This window comes from Bos grunniens, chromosome 17, assembly GCF_055505025.1.
Source record: "Bos grunniens cultivar Pamir isolate PY7600 chromosome 17, Bosgru_T2T1.0, whole genome shotgun sequence".
Taxonomy (NCBI): Eukaryota; Metazoa; Chordata; class Mammalia; order Artiodactyla; family Bovidae; genus Bos; species Bos grunniens.
In genome coordinates this window covers 40,793,449-40,815,949 of record NC_141181.1, presented here as the reverse complement: position 1 = coordinate 40,815,949, position 22,501 = coordinate 40,793,449, and the positions used below count along the sequence as shown (strand labels likewise).

The window sequence follows — 22,501 nt, the reverse complement described above, 5'->3', positions numbered from 1 at the left end:
AATACATTATATCATTCTTGAAGGTATTAATAATTATTAACTCAAGTACTGAACTAAAAGAGATACATGAATGAAAATAGGCTCTTTTTTGCAAATACATTATATAAAAACCATGCTAATGGCTTCTAACATGATAAGAAATGCTTTAACCACAGGTCACATAAAACTGAAAAAAATAGTTTTCAATACATTTATGAAAAGACAAGTGATTCACCTTCAGTTGGACCAAGTAATGTCTTTTCATTGAATAAATTACTTTCTGGTATAAATTAAATGTGCATCTGGAAACCCTATTAACTCTTTAAAAATAACATAGAAAATTATATTCATTCTGGAGTTACAATATTGGTTTACTAAATGGGGTTTACAGTGGTAGACTGAAATAACTTCATGCATACATAATGTGTAAAGTTTTATTTCTTGTTTCACCCCAAAAGTAAATCCCATGTCAATTTAATCTCTTGTCATTTAGAGAAATCTAGCTAACCTAGGAAAATAAGTTTTTATTCATTCAGTTAATACACATGTATATTCTAGATTCTAAATCCAAACTCTCTTTAGGATTTTCTCTATCATTTGATAACAAATTACAGCTATGGTAAAAACAGTATTATGCTACTACCAGCTTTACTGAAAAGCTAGTCCTAATCTAAAAATATTTCTCTCTTTATCCCTTTCTTCTTTAATTTTCTATTTCCTCCCTTTCCCTCCTTGCCCTAACAACAACAACAACAAAACAGCTAAGACTCCTTAGTATGATGGTTCCACAGACAAAATGTAGACCTCAGAGTTGCTAGGTGTCTGTAAAGGGCTCAAGTCCTTTGAGAAACAAAGACCAATATAGTCAGATTTTCTGCTGACTGTACTAGGATCAGACCCAGGAGGCTTTGGGGATTTTTCATAACTGGAGGTTTGTACACTTTTTCACTGCCTTCATCCAATTCCCCCTTCCTATACCCACCCCCCCCCAACTCTCCACCTCTGATAACCACAATTCTGATCTTTTTTTTTTTTATGCATTTGTTCATTTGATTGTGTTTGAAGCATAACTGACCTAAAACACAGTGTTAGTTTCTGGTACAAAACATAGTGTTTTGATATTCCTGTATATTACAAAATTATCACCACAATAAGTCGTTAGGTTATGTCACTATACAAAGATGTCACATAACTGTTAACTTTATTCTCCACACTGTGCATTTTATACTGGTGACTCATTTATTTTACAACTGGAAGTTTGTGGCTCTTAATCTCTCTCTTCTATTTCTTTCCTTCCTTACCACCTGGTTGTTCTCTGTATCTATAACTCTGTTTCTGTTTTGTTATGTTTGTTCCTTTGTTTATTTTTTAGATTCCACATATAAATGAAATCATACTGCATGTCTTTCCCCGTCCAATTTACTTCACTCAGCTTAATACCCTCAAGGTTCATCCATGTTGTCACAAATGCAAGCTTTCATGCTTCTTTAGGGTTAAATTGTATTCTATTATATGTATGTACAGAGAAGGCAATGGCACCCCACTCCAGTACTCTTGCCTGGAAAATCCCATGGATGGAGGAGCCTGGTAGGCTGCAGTCCATGGGGTCGCGAAGAGTCGGACACGACTGAGCGACTTCACTTTCACTTTTCACTTTCATGCACTGTTGAAGGAAATGGCAACCCACTCCAGTGTTCTTGCCTTGAGAACCCCAGGGACAGGGGAGCCTTGTGGGCTGCCGTCTCTGGGGTCGCACAGAGTCGGACACGACTGAAGCGACTTAGCAGCAGCAGCAGCAGCATATGTATGTACAACATCTTCTTTATCCATTCTTCTATTTATGGGCACTGAGGTTGCTTCCAATGAACATAGGAGTGCACTTTTGTAATTAATGTTTTCATTTTCTTCAGATAAATACCCAAGAGTGGATCATACGGTAGTTCTATTTTTAATTTTTTTGAAGAATCGCCATACTATTTTCCAAAGTGGCTACACCAATTTATGTGGACGGGGACGGGACGTCCTCTTTTGGAGGGCGGGGTCTTAGGCCAGAAGAGGAGGGGCTTAGACCGGAAGGGGAGGAGCCTAAGACTGAAAGGGGCCAGGGCCAGGGGCTAGGGCTGCTGCTGCTGCTGCTGCTGCTGCTGCTGCTAAGTTGCTTCAGTCGTGTCCGGCTCTGTGCGACCCCATAGACGGCAGCCCACCAGGCTCCCTCGTCCCTGGGATTCTCCAGGCAAGAACACTGGAGTGGGTTGCCATTTCCTTCTCCAGTGCTGAAAGTAAAAGTGAAGTCGATCAGTTGTGTCCAACTCGTAGCAACCTCATGGACTGTAGCCTACCAGGCTCCTCCGCCCATGGGATTTTCCAGGCAAGAGTACTGGAGTGGGGTGCCATTGCCTTCTCCAAGGGGCTAGGGCTAGGGCTCTCCTTAGGGTCAGGGCATTAGGGTTAGAGGTTGAAGGGCACACCAACAGTGCATGAGGGTTCCCTTTTCTCCACATCCTCACCAACACTTCTATTGTTTGTCTTTTTAATGATTGCCCTTCTGTCAGATGTGAGGTGAATATCTGTGGTTTTCAATTATATTTCCTTATTAATTAGTGATTTTTGACACCTTTTCCTATGTCTGTCAGCCATCTGTATGTCATCTTTTTGGGAAAATGTCTATTCAGGTACTTTACCCATTTTAGTCAGGTTGTTTTTTTGATATTGAGCTGTAGGAGATCTTTGTATATTTTGAATAACCCCTTATCAGGTATCTCATATAAAAATATCTTCTTCCTTTCCATAATTGGCCTTTTTGCTTTGTTGATGGTTTCCTTCAATGTGCAAAAGTTTTTAGTTTAATATAGTTCCATGTGTTTATTTTGCTTTTGTTTCTCTCGCCTGAGGAAGCACATCCAAAAAAATGATTAAGATCGATGTCAAAGAACTTAATGCTTATGGTTTCTTCTAGAAGTTTTATGGTTTCATGTCTTACCTTTAAGTCTATAATTCATTTTCAGTTTATTTTTGTGTGTGGTGTGGCAGAGTTCTGCAGTTTGATTCTTTGGCATGGAGCTTCTACTTTCCCCAGAACCACTTATTGAAGAGGCTATCTTTTCCCTATTATATAGTCTTGTTTCCTTTGTTGTAGACTAATTAACTATATAAGTGTGGATTCATTTCTGGGCTCTGTATACTATTCCATTGATCTTTGTGTCTTTGGGCTTCCAACCTATACACTGGTCTAGTGAGCTGGGTGCAGGTGGGCAGCTCAGCAGGCAGCCACTCAGAGTCAGCCCAGGTGACAACAGCAATCTCCAAGTATGACCAGAGAAAAGAAAATGAATCTTTCCTCACTGCTTAACCTGGTGACCTGAATTAGCAGCCACTTTACATCATATGCTTCACTCTTAATTTGAGATGGCAGGGTGGACAGAAATAGGAAGACAGGCAGTCAGTACAAAAACCGAAGTACCCACAGGTGCCAATGTCCATTCGAACTCAATCATGGTGGGTTTGAGAATGGGAGAGCTCTACAAAAGATTAAAGGGGTATATTAACTCGTTCCTGATACACATTTATAAGAGAAGAAGAGAGGCATAAGCAACGTTTACTTGGTATTAGAGAGACTCTTTGGAGAAGGCAATGGCACCCCACTCCAGTACTTTTGCCTGGAAAATCCCATGGACGGAGGAGCCTGGTGGACTGCAGTCCATGGGGTTGCTAGAGTCGGACACGACTGAGCAACTTCACTTTCACTTTTCACTTTCATGCATTGGAGAAGGAAATGGCAACCCACTCCAGTGTTCTTGCCTGGAGAATCCCAAAGACAGGGGAGCCTGGTGGGCTGCCGTCTATGGGGTCACACAGAGTCGGACACGACTGAAGCGACTTAGCAGCAGCAGCAGCAGAGAGACTCTTAGTATCCAAGTGGACCACATGTGGCTCTTATCATCTCAGTCAGTATTCATCCTATGCTACTTACAAGTTCATGGGTTGTACAGTATAAATTCTATTAAATGTATTTTTAGAACAATTGTTAGTTACAATAGAAATTACCTGGAAATTAAGACCAATGGGCTAAAGAAGGGAAATTCACATTTAGTATATGTGACTTCTTTCTCATCCATTAGCTTCATCTAATCACACCAAAAACCCTGGGAAGGAGTTTCACTATTCCCTGCTTTCTGGAAGAGGAAACTGAGAAGTAACAAAATATACTTAGAGTCCACAGGGCACAATGGGAACTCCTACCCCATGGCAGCCATGCACAAACTGCACTGGGCTTGTAGGCACGGTGTAGGGACCAAGCCTCAGGAAATGCTGTGGCCTGTGGTTGCAGTAACTTCAAGAAAAGGCAAGATCAGGAAAACACTGCTTTCCAATTTAAATGAGCCTGTTTGACTTTTGCTGAATTGATACTTGGCTGTATGGAAAAGCATTACAATTAAGCCTGTGGTAGATGTCATTCACAAAAGAACAGCCACATGGGAATTCTAAAAAGGAAGCAGTGGACACTTAATCTGCAGGCTGCAGATGTTGATTGGCTAAGTGTCCCTGCCCTGAGCTGCCCCGTAATGGCATTTAGAATCTTGCTCATCATATATCCTCCCCAAATGGTAATATCCCCACTATGCATCAGGAGACATTTATATCATAGCCAACAAAATCTTGTCCAACTCTCATAGCCTGAAAAATGCCTTTGAAATTGTCCTTTGGGTTAAAGATGGAAAAATATCAGATTCCAATTCATTAACACACAGATGATATGGAATGATATATCTTATAAACAAATAACGCTTCTGGCATTTAAAATTCTTTGTCTCACTCCCATAATTTGAGAAAGCTTAAAGCAGACATGCGTTATACACACACACACACATATGATGTCCAGGTAATTTCATATTTACTCAAAAACTGTTGGTATATATCCAAATACCAGGCATCTAGGAGTGAGTTAAATGTTCTTCACATAATAAAAATTCTAGGGAATTCTCTGGTGGTCCAGTGGTTCAGACTCTGTACTTTCATTGCCATAGAAACTTTACAAACTGTTTCAGCTACAATAAGTTTAAAAAATTAAAATATGTACCAAAAATTTTTATTGTACTTTAAAAAATTTCAAATCCACAAAATTATGATAAAAGTAGTACAATGAGCACCCATATACGTTTCCCCCGGGCTTACCCATTAACATTTTCCCACATTTGCCTTTTCTCTCTCAACAAACTCACACACACACATACGTTTTCTTGAGGAATGATTTGAGAGCAAATTGCAGACACCAGGACTCCTCTCCCCTAAACACTTCATCCTGGCTCTCCTAAAAACTACGTTCTTATGATTACTAAATTCAAGAAAGTTAACACTGATAAAATAAGGCTATCTAATATAACATCTATATTCATATTTTATCAATTATCCTAATTACATCCTTTATAGAAAAAAATTATTTCTTTTCCTAATCACACCCTTGCATTCAGCAGCCACAGCTCTGTAGCCTCCTTTAATCTGAAGACAATGACGTAAGTTTAAAACGAGGGCCAGTGGAACCATACAGAGTATTCCTCAAATTTTGGTTTGTCTGATGCAAACACAAGACTGTTACGGAAGCTGTCATAGAAATGTACCAGAGGAAGCATTGCTGCTGTGTTGACAGTGGATCTCTTTGTAAAGTACTGTGTCCCATTTTTGTTTCTTTTTCTTTAAAATTGTGACTCTCAAGATTTCCAGTTTTTACCCATCTCTATCACAGAGTCGGACATGACTGAAGTGACTTAGCAGCATTCTTGTAAATGTCCTCAGATAATGCTTAAAGACTTGCATTTATCTATCCTAACTTTCAGAGTCATCTCTGAAGCCTTACCCAAGGCCAGTTGGTGATTGTTCCCAGGTTCCTTTACCCTCAGAGTTCTGACATTCTCCACCAGGTAGAGGGTCTCCATTGCTGTTTTCATCCATCCTTCTCTATCAGTGAGAAATGCCCTCTCTGTGCAACAAAGAGAAGGACCAAGCAACTGTGTCTTAAACAAAGAAGAATTAATTTTTCTCACATTAACAGTGCAGCAGTCAATGCTTATGGCACCAGATCAGCTCTCCAGCCATGCCATTAGGGTCCTGGGTTTTTCCTGTATTTCCCACTTCACCATCCTCTGTGTTGATTATCAAATTAAAGGTTTATCTCCTAATTCATGGAAAGATGGCCACTGAAGCTCCAGACACCAAGTCCAAGTGGCATGTAGGTCCATCTTTCCACAATAGTTTTCCCAGAAATCCCATTAGAAGAATTCTGATTCTCAGATTGTATAGGTCAGGATTTGGTCCCACAGTCATGCCTAAATGCCCAGGCAGCAGAGAACCTGGGAAATGAAAGTAGCTTTACTATTTAGACAGACGTTTCTTTTTTCGGCACTGAATGCACCATCAACACAAAAACAATGCGGATTCCGGTATTAGAGGAAAAGGGAAATGGACAGCCAGTCAGCAACCAACCGATTCCCTGACTCCTCCCAACACTGTAGATTCACTTATTCCCTCCTGCTCAATCTCATTCTAGTTTTCTTGTCAGTTTTCCTTCTTTTCTCTTCTCTCCTATCTACGGCCCCTTGAAAAATGAACTTTCATGCATGTTTATTAACACCTCACCTTCCTCCTTGAGTCAAATAATATTACAACAACTGGTACTGTTTCCACCTTTAACAGGTGAGGAAAGCTGGAGTCCAGGAAAATGAAGAACCTTGCTAAAATTTGCCCATCAACTGAGAGGCACACCCAAGAGTAAAACAAAACCCTGCTGGCTTTCAGTATTGTCATCTGCCTCTCAGAACACAGGGTTCCTATTTTCCACTCTGCTGTTTGGCCCCTCTTGCACATACCTGAGATATTTAAATATAAAGTTCTCCATGAGGCTTCATCAATTCAGTTGTTTATTTCTGGAAACTTCTTCAAAAAGGAAAATTAATGAGAGAACCATGTTTTTTCCTTTTTGCTTTTTTAATTTACTCTCTAAATATGAAGGAAGGAGAAGCCAGGGTGATAAACCATTGCCTTCCTTGGAAATTATTGCTCCTCTGAACCCTGAGTCCAAATTTGCAGGGCTGCCATCTCCAATATGTCTGTCAAGAAGCAGTGGGACTATGTCTATGTAGACACATCATGCTTGTCTTTGACCTTGTGGGGAAATATCTTGCAACACCCAAGGCAACATAAATGTAAAGTACCCTGATGAAGCAGCCAGCATCTCATCCTTGCACTGAAAGGTTTCAAAAGAGGGACAGATCACCCAGAATAGAAATGCTCAGAGAAGGGATCAGTTTGAAGTTGTAATTGACCTTGATTATGAAGGGTAAAACTTGGGTGAAAATAAGATATGCAGAACAACTGTCACAAGTCAAGAAACAGAAATATGGGTGGTTTTCAGGAGCTCCTAGGCTTGTCAATATATGGGAGCAGTGGTTAAAAGCACACGTTCTGAAATCAAACAGTCCTGAGCCTGAACCTCAGTTCTGCCATGTCCTAGTTGTGTGATCCCTGAGCAACTTACTGCTCTGTGCCTTACCTTCTATGGTAAAATTATGATAATATTAATAATGATTCAATGGCATTGTTATGAGAATGAAATAAAATATGTAAAGCTCTCATTGCTAGTCCCTAAAATTTAGTACATGCTCAAAAACATGAAAGAAAAATCTTCTGATTAGAGTGAGAAGGTCAATGCACTGGACTCTTAGGTTTAAGAAAGTAGATTGTGGTTGTAGTTGCTTTGACTCTAAGGCTAAATTGTAATGCAAAGGAAGCCATTAAAAGTGTATCAACCAGATGAACTTACTTACAAAGCAGAAAGAGACTCACAGACTTAGAGAATGAACTTATGGGTGCCAGGGGGAAGGATGGGGGGAAAGCATAGGGAGTTTGGAATGGACATGTACACATTGCTATATTTAAAACAGATAACCAACAAGGACCAACTTGTATAGCACATAGAACTCTGCTCAATGTTATGTAGCAACCTGGATGAGGCGAGTTTGGAGGAGAACAGATACACATAAATATATGGTTGAATGCCTTTACCGTTCACCTGAAACTATCACAACATTGTTAATTGGTTATACCCCAATACAAAATAAAAATTTTTTTTTTTTTAAAGTGTACCAGGCAGATGTGAGATAATCTAGATTGGAATCACAGCTGAGACAATGGGAGTGGAAAGGAGCTGCTGGGTAGAAAGGTCATTAGGAAGATGTTTAATTGCCCTTGATTTCAAATCTGTCTTTTTGCTGCAGTGTCATCAATAAACTGCTGTCAGCCACTGAGCAGGAATCAAATGGGATGGTTGAACAGTAGACAAAGAATCGTGTCCTAGTTTGACACATAGACTAGAAATGTAAAAATACAAGATTTAGGACTCCCAGCTATTCTGTGTGTTGGGAAGTATGTGCGCTCACTTGGCAAATGCTCACTGGATGTTTATTATGGCAGAACCATAAGCCTTGAACAATGCTTACAACAGCATCTCACCCAACTAAAGATCACTCATCCTACAATCTCCAAAACTTTAATTCTTGAAAACCCAGGCATTAAAAAAGAAAGAAGTCTTCTCCTTTTTCATAGCTCACTGGCTCACACTTTACACAGAGGTCTACATGTCATGTCCAAGTATCTGCAGTTTTAGCCACAGCAGATTTAAGTAATAAATTAGAAATGGTAATGAGTGCACCGAGACCACAGAGCAGACACATTAACGATAGTGAAGTGACAGCTGGTAAAGAACCGTGCAGGAAAAAACACAAGAAGCTGAAACAACTCCAAAAGCACAGGAGTCTGTGGTCAAAGTTATAGGACACGAATGCCCTCAAGGGCCCTAATGCGTCAGTGTCTTAGCAAGCCCAAGCTCAGACTGCTTCCGCATGACAGGCCAATAAATCGAGAGATGGGTTGTTGGGATAAGAAATAGTGCCTTTATTCAGAAAGCCCCCAGACCAAAAAGATGGTGGACCAGTGCCTCAAAGAGTTACCTTTCCCAGGTTTCTTTTGTAGAACAAAAAGCATGAGGGGAGGAGATAAAGGTAAAAAGGTAGTAAGTTGTTGCAAATATATTCTGGTTCTAACCAGACTCCAGAAAGGATATGTTAATTTCTTCTTTCCCGCAGCCATTCACTGGAGGATCTGGTCAGGATATTTTCTGTGAGTTTAACAAAGGTATTATAGCTTAACCCTCAAGCTTAACTCTTAACATTCAAGGTTCCCAGAGATGGGGCATTATATATACTTTAAGCTGTAGGCAACATTCCTTTAGTGATTAAGTATAGCAAAAGCCATACCAAGTTTAAAGTAAAAGAAGCCGTTTCAATATGGAATCAGAGTTGTTCTTCCCCATTACAAACATGATAACCCAAATTCATTTGGTTTCAACAGATCTCCAAACCTTTAGAAGTAAAAGTGAAAAAGTGAAAGTGTTAGTTGCTCAGTTGTGTCCAACTCTTTGGTATCCATGGACTGTAGCCTGCCAGGTTCCTCTGTCCATAGAATTCTCCAGGCCAGAATACTAGAGCGGATTGGCATTCCCTTCCCCAGGGTATCTTCCTGACCCAGGGATCAAACCTGGGTCTCCTGCATTGCGGGCAGATTCTTTACCCTCTGAGGCACCAGGAAAGCCCTTAGAAGTAAAGCTAAACCCAAAATAGAATCAGACACACCAGTATAGACTTTTCTGACAAGTTTTGCTAAAAGGGGGAGATACAAAATAAAGATGCACCTGGTGTGGGGAATGAAATGTGTTTTCTTTAGTCTTGTTTTTAAGAAGGGGGACACAGCATGTTTCAGGAAAGAGGTGAAAATGGACGTGGTAGAGAGAGAAGGGAGAATCATCGATCCATCTGAAGCAGGAAAGAAGGATGGAAATGGGGGGGAGGGTGCAGGGGTGGGATGCTGACTTTGGACCAGTGTGAAGAGGGTGCAAAGGAGGCAGAGTGTGCAATGTAGGCTCAAGGAAAGAAGGAATGAAATCATCGTCTAGGAGATGGGAGAGTGCGTAGAACAGAGATCCGCTGCCACATGGCATCAAGGCCCCTCCCATTTTATTAGAAGGAAGAGTAGTGTGCCTGGCACATTTGGGGACCACAGACAGTTCCGCTCTTGAGTCAGTGCTCTATAAGTTCTGCAGTCAGACTGCAGTGAGGACAGTCAATAAGAGAGGCATAATTCTTGAGAAATTGAATGTCTAGTTCATCTGGCCCCAAATGAGTTATAAGAAGAAACTGGACTAAGACAAGATCATGAAGAGACATTGAGTACCAGGATTTAGTCAGGATGTTGCAGAAACCAGTAATCAAGAAACCAAGCACCACACTCAGAAAGTTGGAAAACTCAGTTTTATTATGCTGGTGGGCTCAGAGGAGTTAACACTCTAAGCTCTGAGTCCCAAACAAAGGGGTTACAGACTTTTTATAGACCTACTGCTGCTGCTGCTGCTGCTGCTAAGTCGATTCAGTCGTGTCCGACTCTGTGCGACCCCATAGACGGCAGCCCACCAGGCTCCCCTGTCCCTGGGATTCTCCAGGCAAGAACACTAGAGTGGGTTGCCATTTCCTTCTCCAATGCATGAAAGTGAAAAGTGAAAGTGAAGTCGCTCAGTTGTGTCCAACTCCTAGCGACCCCATGGACTGCAGCCTACCAGGCTCCTCCACCCATGGGATTTTCCAGGCAAGAGTACTGAAGTGGGTTGCCATTGCCTTCTCCATAGACCTACTAGAGTAGGTCAACTATATAGTAGGTCAGCCTACTATAGTAGGGCAACACTAGCTGCTAATAGGCTGATTTAAACTAAGGGGTTTCATGTGCCCGGGAACAGCAGTCAAGACAGGGAGGGGGATGCCTGACCTTTACACGGACAGGCATGATTAAGCAGGTTTGCAGGGGCTGGGCAATTGCAAAGAGCAGGACAAGGGTGAGTGAGATAAGCTCCAGTTCCTAGTATTGTGAGTCCCCACTTTCTGAGACTACGTGACCTACATGATCCAGACTTTGTAAGAAGCAAAGTTACAGAGGCAGAACGAGCAGGAGGTTATGTAAAATTTTAACATTTCCTCTTCAAGGACATTGGTGATGTTGTTTTTGTTTTACTTGTTTTTTTTGTTTGTTTTTTTGTTTTTACTGTTTCAGCTTTATTGAGGTATAAGCAATTGAATTTTTCAAGTTTTTTTTGTGTATATCTCAAAATCTCAACGGAGAAGGCAATGGCACCCCACTCCAGTACTCTTGCCTGGAAAATCCAATGGACAGAGGAGTCTGGTAGGCTGCAGTCCATGGGGTCGTGAAGAGTCAGACACGACTGATCGACTTCCCTTTCACTTTTCACTTTCATGCATTGGAGAAGGAAATGGCAACCCACTCCAATGTTCTTGCCTGGAGAATCCCAGGGATGGCGGAGCCTGGTGGGCTTCCATCTATGGGGCCGCACAGAGTTAGACACGACTGAAGCGACTTAGCAGCAGCAGCAGCAAAATCTCAAATTTGAAGTCTAAAATATTCCTTTAAATAATAATTTCTTTTAAACATCTGTTTATGTTATTCACAGACTGAGAGAATGAATTCAAGCAGCCTGAAAATATTTTGCTCCCAATTCCCTTAATTTGGCAGAATACTCTTAAATTAGCTATCCAATTTTTCAAAACCTCCAGAGGTTGTCTCAGTAACCCCATCCACTGTTTAATGATTCCAATAGCTAAGAGATGACTCCTTATAACTGACTTGAATGTCATCCCTGGCATCAGGGCACAGAATAAACGCAGCCTCTTCCCTGCGTTACTTGCCAAAACAACAGTGATAACAACCTTCCAAGAGACACAACAGCTGCAGTGGTGCCTCTGTTTGGTAATGTCCCCCCACTTCTAAGATCTCATGAAAGCAGCTAGAAAATCTCCACTAGGAGATAAACAAGTCACAAAAGTAACAAACTGCCTGCCTGCAAGTGAGCCCATGTGTTCTAGGCTGCTGAAAAGGAATGCTTTCCCCACTGGGGCTTCAGCAACACCTACTTCTGGGTTTCTCAATCTGGGCACTATCGACATTTTAGGAAGACAAATCTTTGAGTGAACTGTCCTGTGCATTGTGAGATGTTTAACAGCATCACTGGACTTTACTTATTAGATGCTAGTAGCACCTCCTGCCAAGTAGTAATAATATAAAATATATCTCCAGACTCTGCCAACTGTCCCCAGGCTACAAAATCATCCCTGATTGAGAGCCACTGGCTTGGTCCTACCTCTTTTCAAAAAGCCTAAAGAAAACAGGCTGGTTACAAATCAGTGTTTTTTCATCTATAGCCAATAAGCCAGATTTTCATACATTTGAATTATCTGTAAACAGCTTCAGATTTTTTTAAGAAGAAGAAAATTTTTACTGGAATATAGTTAATTTATAATGTTTCCAGTGTACAGCACACTGATTCACTTGTATAACACATAGCTATATAACATATAGTTCTGTAATTACATAACATTTTTACTTAAGAATCCTCTATTACTACTGGTATTTTTATTTGTTTTGTTGTTGGATATCTGAAATAGTTATTGATAGTCAGCATTTGGGCTTTCCTCATGGCTCAGGTGGTAAAGAATTCACCCACAATGCAGGAGACCTGGGTATTTAAGATAGAAATTATAAAATAAATGGGTTAAATATATGGAAAGTTTCTAATGGGTTTTCCTTGTCTTGTTTTAAGTTTTACTTGCTAACAAAGTATTTTAACAGACTCCTACACTTTTGATGTTGTGGGTAGTTACCCCCAAAATAGGAATATTGCATATTTTTCCATAGAGTATAAAAGGGATTTCAAATGTTGGTAGTCAGACACAGAATCCAATAAAACTCTTATCTTAGTGTTTGCCAAGTCATGGCTATTCAGAAATACTATAAACGATTAAACATACCAATTATATTCACCTCCTTTATTCTGAATTTAAGTTTGCAGAACGGCCTTTAATGCAGTGACTGCACTGATTCGAGAGCAACAAAGCTGACATTTTTCTATATTAACATTTAATGGTGTTACAGAATAAGGGCTATAATTTCACTGAGTTACTGTTTTCCATAAAAAATGAGTTCCCCTAGACACATCCATAAGTGCTTGTGCATTTCTGTCGAGGTCTGTCAAAAAGTAAAAGCTGACTTTTATTCTACTAAAGATAAATCAGAAGGAACTTAGTTTCCAACACATATTTATTGAAACCTTTAAGATTTTAGTTCTGATAGAGGGATTCAAGATTTAAACGTGACCCAAGTCAGATCATGTCGCTCCCCTCCAAATGATAGCCAGCCCCATCATAACCACTTTAGTATATGGAAACATTTGAAAGCAGAGTTCCAAAGAAAAGCAAGGAGAGATAAGAAAGGCTTCCTCAACAATCAATGCAAAGAAATAGAGGAAAACAATAGAATGGGAAAGACTAGAGATCTCTTCAAGAAAATTAGAGATACCAAGGGAATATTTCATGCAAAGATGAACATAATAAAGGACAGAAATGGTATGGACCTAACAGAAGCAGAAGATATTAAGAAGAGGTGGTGAGAATACACAGAAGAACTGTACAAAAAAGATCTTCATAACCCAGATAACTATGATGGTGTGGTCACTCACCTAGAACCAGACATCCTGGAATGTGAAGTCAAGTGGGCCTTAGGAAGAATCACTACAAGCAAAGCTAGTGGAGGTGATGGAATTCCAGCTGAGTGTTTTCAAATCCTTAAAGATGATGCTGTGAAAGTGCTGCACTCAATATGCCAGCAAATCTGGAAAACTCAGCAGTGGCCACAAGACCGTTAAAGGTCAGTTTTCATTCCAATCCCAAAGAAAGGCAATGCCAAAGAATGTTCAATTTCACTCATCTCACATGCTAGCAAAGTAATGCTCAAAATTCTCCAAGCCAAGCTTCAACAGTACATGAACCATGAAATTCCAGATATTCAAGCTGGTTTTAGAAAAGGCAGAGGAACCAGAGATCAAATTGCCAACATCCGCTGGATCGTGGAAAAAGCAAAAGAGTTCCAGAAAAACATCTATCTCTGCTTTATTGACTATACCAAAGCCTTTGACTGTGTGGATCACAACAAACTGTGGAAAATTCTGAAAGAGATGGGAATACCAGACCACCTGACCTGCCTCTTGAGAAATCTGTATGCAGGTCAAGAAGCAACAGTTAGAACTGGACATGGAACAACAGACTGGTTCCAAATTGGGAAAGGAGTATGTCAAGGCTGTATATTGTCACCCTGCTTATTTAACTCATATGCAGGACACATCATGTGAAATGCCAGGCTGGATGAACCACAAGCTGGAATCAAGATCCTGGGAGAAATATCAATAACATCAGATATGCAGATGACACCACCCTTATGGCAGAAGTGAAGAAGAACTAAAGAGCCTCTTGATGAAAGTGAAAGAGGAAAGTGAAAAAGTTGGCTTAAAACTCAACATTCAGAAAACTAAGACCATGGCATCTGGTGCCATTACTTCATGGCAAATATATGGGGAAACAATGGAAACAGTGGCAGATTTTATTTTTTTGGGCTCCAAAATCACTGCAGATGGTGACTGCAGCCATGAAATTAAAAGATGCTTGCTCCTTGGGAGAAAAGCTATGACCAACCTAGACAGCATATTAAAAAGCAGAGACATTACTTTGCCAACAAAAACCCATCTAATCAAAACTATGGTTTTTCTAGTAGTCATGTATGGATGTGAGAGTTGGACTATAAAGAAACCTCAGCGCTGAAGAATTGATGCTTTTGAATTGTGGTGTTGAAGAAGACTCTTGAGAGTCCCTTGGACTGCAAGGAGATCCAACCAGTCAATCCTAAAGGAAATTAGTGCTGAACATTCATTGGAAGGACTGATGCTAAAGCTGAAACTCCAATACTTTGGTCACCTGATGCAAAGAACCAACTCATTGGAAAACACCCTGATACTGGGAAAGATTGAAGGCAGGAGGAGAAAGAGACAACAGAGGATGAGATGGTTGGATGGCATTACCAACATGATGGACATGAGTTTGAGTAGTCTCCGGGAGTTGGTGATGGACATAGAAGCCTGGCATGCTACAGTCCATGGGGGTCACAAAGAGTTGGAAACAATTGAGCGACTGAACTGAGCTGATATGGAAACAAGGACAGTTTCCTCAAAACCACATTACTAACATGCTTCACTTCACTTCTTCTTTGACTCTGGCCCTTGAATTACATTGCTGTTATCGTTCAGTTTCTAAGGCATGTCCAACTCTTTTTGAGACCCCATGGACTGTAGCCTGCCAGGCTCTTCTGTCCATGGGATTTTACAGGTAAGAATACTAGAGTGGTTGCCATTTTCTCTTCCAGGGGATCTCTCCAACCTAGGAATGGAACCTGAGCCTCCTCCATTGCAGGCTGATTCTTTGCCTCTGAGCCACCAGGGAATTACATGAGGACCCAATTAAGTCAAAGAGAAGTTAAGATCACTGAACAAAGTCTAGACCATCTGTCCCTTCTTTGTGCATTACCCAGACCCACAAAATGCAGACAAGGCACATACATATTTTTAGTCATAGGAGAATGACAGTAATTTGCTCTTTGGCAGAGAAAAAGAAAGTCACTGATTTTCATTCAGCACTGTGTTTCACTTGGCAATCAGCTCATGGAGCTCTCCGTCAGTTTTTCCATCTACTTAATCTTACAGGGGGCTTCCCAGGTGGCACTAGTGGTAAAGAATCCATTTGCCAATACAGGCAAACATAAGAAACACAGGTTTGATCCCTAGCTCAGGATCTCCCCTGGAGGAGAACACAGCAACGCACTCCAGTATTCTTGCCTAGAGAATCCCATGGACAGAGGGGCGGGGCAGGCTACAGCCCATGCAGTCGAAAAGAGTCAGACACGATTGAAGCGACTTAGCACGCACGCAATCTCATAGGATTTCCAAAAGAAGGAACACATTTAAGTGCTTCATCCAAAAAAAGTCTCTGCTGTTGCAATTAAAATTATCGTGCATTTTTTCCAAATTGCTTCAAATTTTGACTGTGATATTTATTTGAGTTCTTACGCACTAGAGTAATTTTTCAGTTAGGGTGCTTTTTTAAAAAATCATTTATGAATTTCTTAAATTATAAGTGATTTTTGTATGATATGAGAGTATTTAAATTAAAAAGCTATAATCACAAAAATCTAAATTCAGGTATCTCGAAAAGCAAGATACCTTTGTGCCAATATTAAGTACTAACTTACACTGTGCTGACAGAGCCAGCGCCTCATCACTGCCGTGCTCTCACCGTCATCAGATGGTCCCTGCATCACGAGTGCTCTGCTAGGTCTTTTTCATTCAGTTCTGAATCTATCACTACACAGTCTCTGTTGAAATTATTAATATTCTGATTCCACTGCATAACCCCTCATAGCTCAGTTGATAAAGAATCCGCCTGCAATGCAGGAGACCCGGGCTCACTTTCTGAGTCAGGAAGATCCCCTGGAGAAGGGATAGGCTACCCACTCCCGTATTCTTGGGCTTCCCTCGTGGCTCAGCTGGTAAAGAATCCACCTGCTATGATGGACCTGGGTTCGATCCCTGGGTTGAGAAGATCCCCTGGAGAAGGGAAAGGTTACCCACTCCAGTATTCTGGCCTGGAGAATTCCATGAACTGTATAGTCCATGGGGTCACAAAGAGTCAGACAGACATGACTGAACGACCTTCTTCTTCTCAGTGCATAAATATATCCAGTGAAAGTGAAAGTGTGAGTTGTGTCCAACTCTTTATGACCCCATGGAATGTAGCCTGATGGGCTCCTCTGTCCATGGGATTCTCCTGGCAAGAATACCGGAGTGGGTTACCATGCCCTTCACCAGGGGATCTTCCTGGCCCAGGGATCAAACCAGCATCTCTTAGGTCTCCTGTACTGGCAGGCAAACTCTCCACCATCTGAGCCATCTATAGTCAGAAAGTCTTCAAAAATTGTATTTAGAAATTCATCTACTCCTAAGCCACATACCTTCCCTGTTATTAAACTTGGCAACACATGCACTGAACCCCATTTTCTTAAACTTTTCTGTCTCATCTGTTCGCTCCTTATCTGAAAAGAGCTTACTACCAAATTTAGGACTAAATTTAAAAATAAGCAAAAAATGATTCAAATGAAATGACTTATTGTCTTTCTGCTGCCTTTCTCTTCCCTTGATGCTTGGTGAGTGCATTTTGCAAATTCACACACACCCGAGATGAATGTAAACAGAGATGTGAAAAGGTGTTTGTTAACTCCATTTAAGCTCCACATCCAGAAATGACTGAATCTTCCTTATTTGGATCCAAACGGCATAGAATCATCTGCACAGAGATTCAATGAAGAGGAGCCCATCAGGATTGAGGAATAGATAGTGTAAGGCATGTACAGCAAAGCAGACCCAATATTATAAGTTTATATTTGGAAAAGTCATTTTTTATTCCTATCTTAATAATTTCAAAAAATAGAACGGGACCAAATTGTTTTAACTCAGAATGAATTAAAGGCTTATATGTAAGACAGGAAACCATTAAACTCCTAGAAGAAAACATAAGCAAAACACTCTTTGACATAAATCATAGCAATATTTTTTTTACTCTGTCACCTCAGGCAAAGATAATAAAACTAAAACTAAACAAATGGGACCTAATGAAACTTAAAAGCTTTTACACAGCAAGGGAAACCATTAACAAAATGAAATGACAAAAAGGGACTTCCCTAGAAGTCCAGTGGTTAGGGCACCACACTTCCCCTGCAGGGGGCATGGCTTCAATCCTTGACTGGGGAAATAAAATCCCACACGCTATACGGCATGGCCAAAAATTTTTTTTAATTTTTTTAAAAATTGAAAAGACAACCTGCTGAATGATAGAAAATATTTGCAAATGATATGACCAGTAAAGAGTTAATATCCAAAATATATAAATAGTTCATACAATTTAATATCAAAATAACAACTTGATTTTTAACATTAAATAGGTGTCACCACCACCACCCCCCCCCACTCCCACATATGAGTAAGCTCTGGCAGTTCCTACAACCTGGCCTGTTCTCTTCCTCCCCAGTACAAACCAGCCACGATCCTCAGTCAACAGTAAGAATGCAAGAAAGTCCTTTATTGACTGTTCAATCCTTTCTGTGTTTTTCTTTATAATTGACTATTATTCCAGAAAGTCTCAAAGATGTACAAACTTCAGAAGGATAATAAGCAACAGAATTATCTTGGATTCTATAATAATCTTTGAGCTCATATAAATCTGGAGTTTTAAATGGAAAAATTAATTTATGTCCCTTCACACAAAAACCTACAGATAGATGTGAATAGGAGCTTTATTAAAAACTGCCAAAGCTTGCAAGATGTCCTTCTGTTAGGTGAATCAATAGAATCTATCAATATGTTTCATTCAGACCATGGAATATTATTTAGCACAAAAAAGAAATGAGTTAAATCATGAATAGACATAGAGGAAGCTTAAATGAAATTTATAAGAAAAAGAAGCCCATATGAAAAGGGCAGAAAGCATTTTATTAATGCTACATGCTACAGGGCACAGGGCCCGCTATGGCAGTTCCTACTGCCTGGCCTGTTCTCTTCCACCCCAGTACCAAACCAGCCATGATCCTCAGTCAACAGTAAGAATGCAAGAAAGTCCTTATTTTAAAAATGATTGGATGAAATATGTTTGAAAGAGAAAAGGGGAATTGAGCTCAACTATAAAGTATGGGCAGACCTTTCATAGAAAAGAGGAATGACAAGGAAATTGCAGGTGGGAAACATGAGAAAAGGCAAGGAGCGGGGAATCCTGGCATTTTCTGAAGATGTGGAAAAGAACTTTGCTTAGGTGTGGAGGTTCTTGGAAAAGCACTGGCATCAGGCTAATGCTCAAGGTGAGGCAGCATAAGGAAGGGGGGACCTGCCAGGATGACAAGAAGTAGGTTTGCAGACTGTGGGGAGTCACTGTGTGCAGGGCCTTGTGTAAACCTCTCTCCCCTTCCACATCACAGTCGCTCCCGGCAGAGCGCAGAACGCACCCTGCGACCTGGGCTACTTCCCCTGCGGCAACACCACCAAGTGCTTACCTCAGCAGCTGCAATGCAATGGCGTGGACGACTGCGAAAACCACGTGGACGAGGACAACTGTGGTGAGCAGTCTCCTGGGTCACAGCTGGGCGGGCAGAAGGGCCGGGGTCAAGTCCTGGCAGGACCCAAGGGCAGAAGGGCCAGTATCCAGCCGCTGAGACTCTTGAAATAGAAATGGGAAAAGAGAAATGAAGTTGAGAATCAAAAATACATGTCACTTAAGGAAATCTTACATTTATTTTATTAGTTTAAAATATTTATTCTTATAAAGAAGATGTGGTATTATATATACATAATATAATACACACACAACAGAATACCACTCAGCTATAAAAAAGTGAAAGAATGCCATTTGCAGCAACACACCTGGACCTAGAAATGACCGTACCAAACGAGGCAAGCCAGACAGAGAAAGACTAATACCATATGATATCACTTTTATGTGAAATCTAAAATATGACCCAAATGACCTTATTTACCAAACAGAAACAGACTGGTAGACATAGAAAACAAACTTATGATTACTGTATGCATAAGGAGATTAGGGGGCTTCCCTGGTGGCTCAGAGGTTAAAGCGTCTGCCTGCAATGCGGGAGACCTGGGTTCGATCCCTGGGTCGGGAAGATCCCCTGGAGAAGGAAATGGCAACCCACTCCAGTACTCTTGCCTGGAGAATCCCATGGACGGAGGAGCCTGGTGGGCTACAGTCCACGGGGTTGCAAAGAGTCGGACACGACTGAGCGACTTCACTTTCACTTTTCACTTTCAAGGAGATTAGGGAGAGAGCAATTAGGAATTAGAAACTAAGACATACACACTTTTTATAAGTAAACAACACAGACCTACTCTGTAGCACAGGGAATATATTCTTTATCTTGTAATAAACTATAGTGTAAAGGAATCTATTAAAGACTATATATATATATATTCATCCAGTATAATGATTTATATGTGTGTAACTGAATCACTTTGCCGTATACCAGAAACTAACACAACATTGTAAATCAACTATACTCCAACATATTTTTTTAATGCATTCTCTTCTATGTATTAGTATCACAGCCAATATTTCAAGAAAGTAATGATTGTGGCACATGGTTAAATTTAAGCCATAGATCTGCTCAGTTAATGTCTTAGAGACAGAGTAGTGTAATTGCGAGGATGGGCTCTGGAGACAAGGTTGAGTGGTTGAAAACTGGTGCAAAAATAACGAGTTATTAACCTTGAAGGCATTTCTTAACCTCTCTTAGCCTCAATTTCCCTGTGTTGAGAATTGTACCCACACTAATAGAATCTGAAAAATTCCATGGACAAGAGTAGCCTGGCAGGCTGCAGTCCATGGGGTTGTAAAGAGTTGGACACAACTGAGTGATTGTAAACACACACGCAAGGGAATTTGAGCAGATTGAATCAGAAAAGCACAGATATGCAGCAGATGCTGTTTGTCAGTTGCTTGTTATCGTTTACTTGGTACAATTATGAAGGGAAAATGAGGCCTCCTAAAACAGACAGAATCAGTAAGTCCAGCTTACCTCTCTCTTAACTAACAACCCTATTTATGGCCTTATAAAGCCAAAAGTAGGGCTTCTAAGACAGTTAAAATTTGGCTTTCAATTAGGTTTTTGTTCAAATTTCTAAAGGTCTCAAAAACACAAATTTATAAAAAGAACTTAAATTGGCTGGATCTGGGGGCAGAGAGGAAATGGGCCTTGGTTAATAGTGCAAAATAAGGAGATTTCTCACTCATGGAAAAATAAGGTACTATTTTTAGAGGATCAAGACATGCATGCACAATTTTGTGCTGCATAAACAGCTGATACCTCACTGTTATCACTCCCTGAAGCATTACAGACCTTTTAATATTAATTTTACTTATTTATTTTTGGCTGTGCTGGGTGTTTGTTGCTGTGGAAGCTTTTCTCTAGTTGCAGAGAGCAGGGGCTCCTCTCTAGTCATGGTTCGAGGGCTTCTCATTGTGGTGGCTTCTCTTGCTGGGGAGCACGAGCTCTAGGGCAAGTGGGCTGAGTAGCTGCTGCTTCTGGGCCCTAGAACACAGACTCAGTAGTTGTGCTGCTGCTGCTGCTAAGTTGCATCAGTCGTGTCCGACTCTGTGCGACCCCATAAACAGCAGCCTACCAGGCTCCCCCATCCCTGGGATTCTCCAGGCAAGAACACTGGAGTGGGTTGCCATTTCCTCCTCCAATGCATGAAAGTGAAAAGTGAAAGTGAAGTCCCTCAGTCGTGTCCGACTCTTAGCGACCCCGAGAACTGCAGCCTATCAGGCTCCTCCATCCCATGGGATTTTCCAGGCAAGAGTACTGGAGTGGGTCGCCAGTGCCTTCTCCACAGTAGTTGTGAGCTATGGGATAAGTTGCTCCACGGCATGTGGGGATCTTCCTGGGCCAGGAATTGAACCCACATCTACTGTACCAGCAGGCTAATTCTTCACCACTGAGCTACCAGGAAAGTCCCTATTACAGACTTTTTAAGGCATTGCCTTGTAGGAATTAACTTCTTGGTCTGGAGAACTGTCTCTAGGTGGTGGCAGTAACTCAGAAGTGAGCACACTGTCTATATCTAAGCTTAGGCTGCAGTTGCCTTTGTTTGGGATGGCTGTGCAAATGTTTTTCTTCTTTAAATATATATATATATATATATAATCACCTTGTTAAAAATAACTGAATACTATGTAATTTTTTAAACTAAGAAAAATATGTCCTGCCCATTGCCAACCACTTCACCATCAAGCTGCTAGCAATTTCAGACAGAGTGACAGGAGTTATTCCCTGCCCCCCAATTGAAATGGTGGCAGGAAGCAGAAGGAGCACTAAATTCAGCCCCAAACAGCTTCACGGGGAAAAGGGTTTTGGAAGTTTTGTCTTTGAGTTAAGTTTTAAAAGACCAAGTAATGAAAGTAACAATCTAAAAGTATCGAGCTATCAACAGAGAAAACAAGCACACGCACACACACACACACACACACACATACATTCTAAAAGTTGAGAATTACGGTTTATTTTGTGGACATACAGAGGACTTAAGCCTGGGAGACAGCCTCTCAATAGCTCTGAAAAATTGCTCTGAAGAGGTAAGGGAGAGGGTGGGATAAAGAGGAGTTTTTGCAACAAAGACCAGGTAGTTGGAACATCAAAAGACTACTGCTAATTAAAAAAGACCAGATATCTCAAATTAATGAATTCAGCACTTTTTTGTGTTTGGGAAGATGCAGGAGCCTGGGCTCATTGAAATCATTCCTGTGATATGCACCTTAACTATCCAGAGCCAGTATCCTGCTTTTCTCCATCCTGAATCCCCTCAACGTACAAGTCAGGTGAGGGCTGCAGGGACTGAAGCCTTGGTGGCCACAACATCCTTTGTTTGCTGATATGGCAGGTGACATTCTTCATTCAAATCCTTAAACTCTAGCAGTTTCTCAGA

The 22,501-nt window shown here is 40.9% G+C and overlaps 1 protein-coding gene across 33 annotated transcripts in view; it reads left to right on the top strand.

Moving 5' to 3' along the window:
* The window catches only part of RXFP1 (relaxin family peptide receptor 1), a 127,935-nt gene that overhangs the window by 15,839 nt on the left and 89,595 nt on the right, over positions 1-22,501 (top strand). For all 33 annotated transcript variants that reach the window (XM_086346978.1, XM_086346970.1, XM_086346945.1 and 30 more), the window contains exon 2: positions 18,988-19,125. Coding sequence is in view for 23 of the 33 variants with exons in the window: in XM_086346945.1 (XP_086203071.1) it covers positions 18,988-19,125 (138 nt within the window). In the remaining 10 variants the exon portion in view is untranslated. The remainder of the gene's footprint in view (positions 1-18,987; positions 19,126-22,501) is intronic.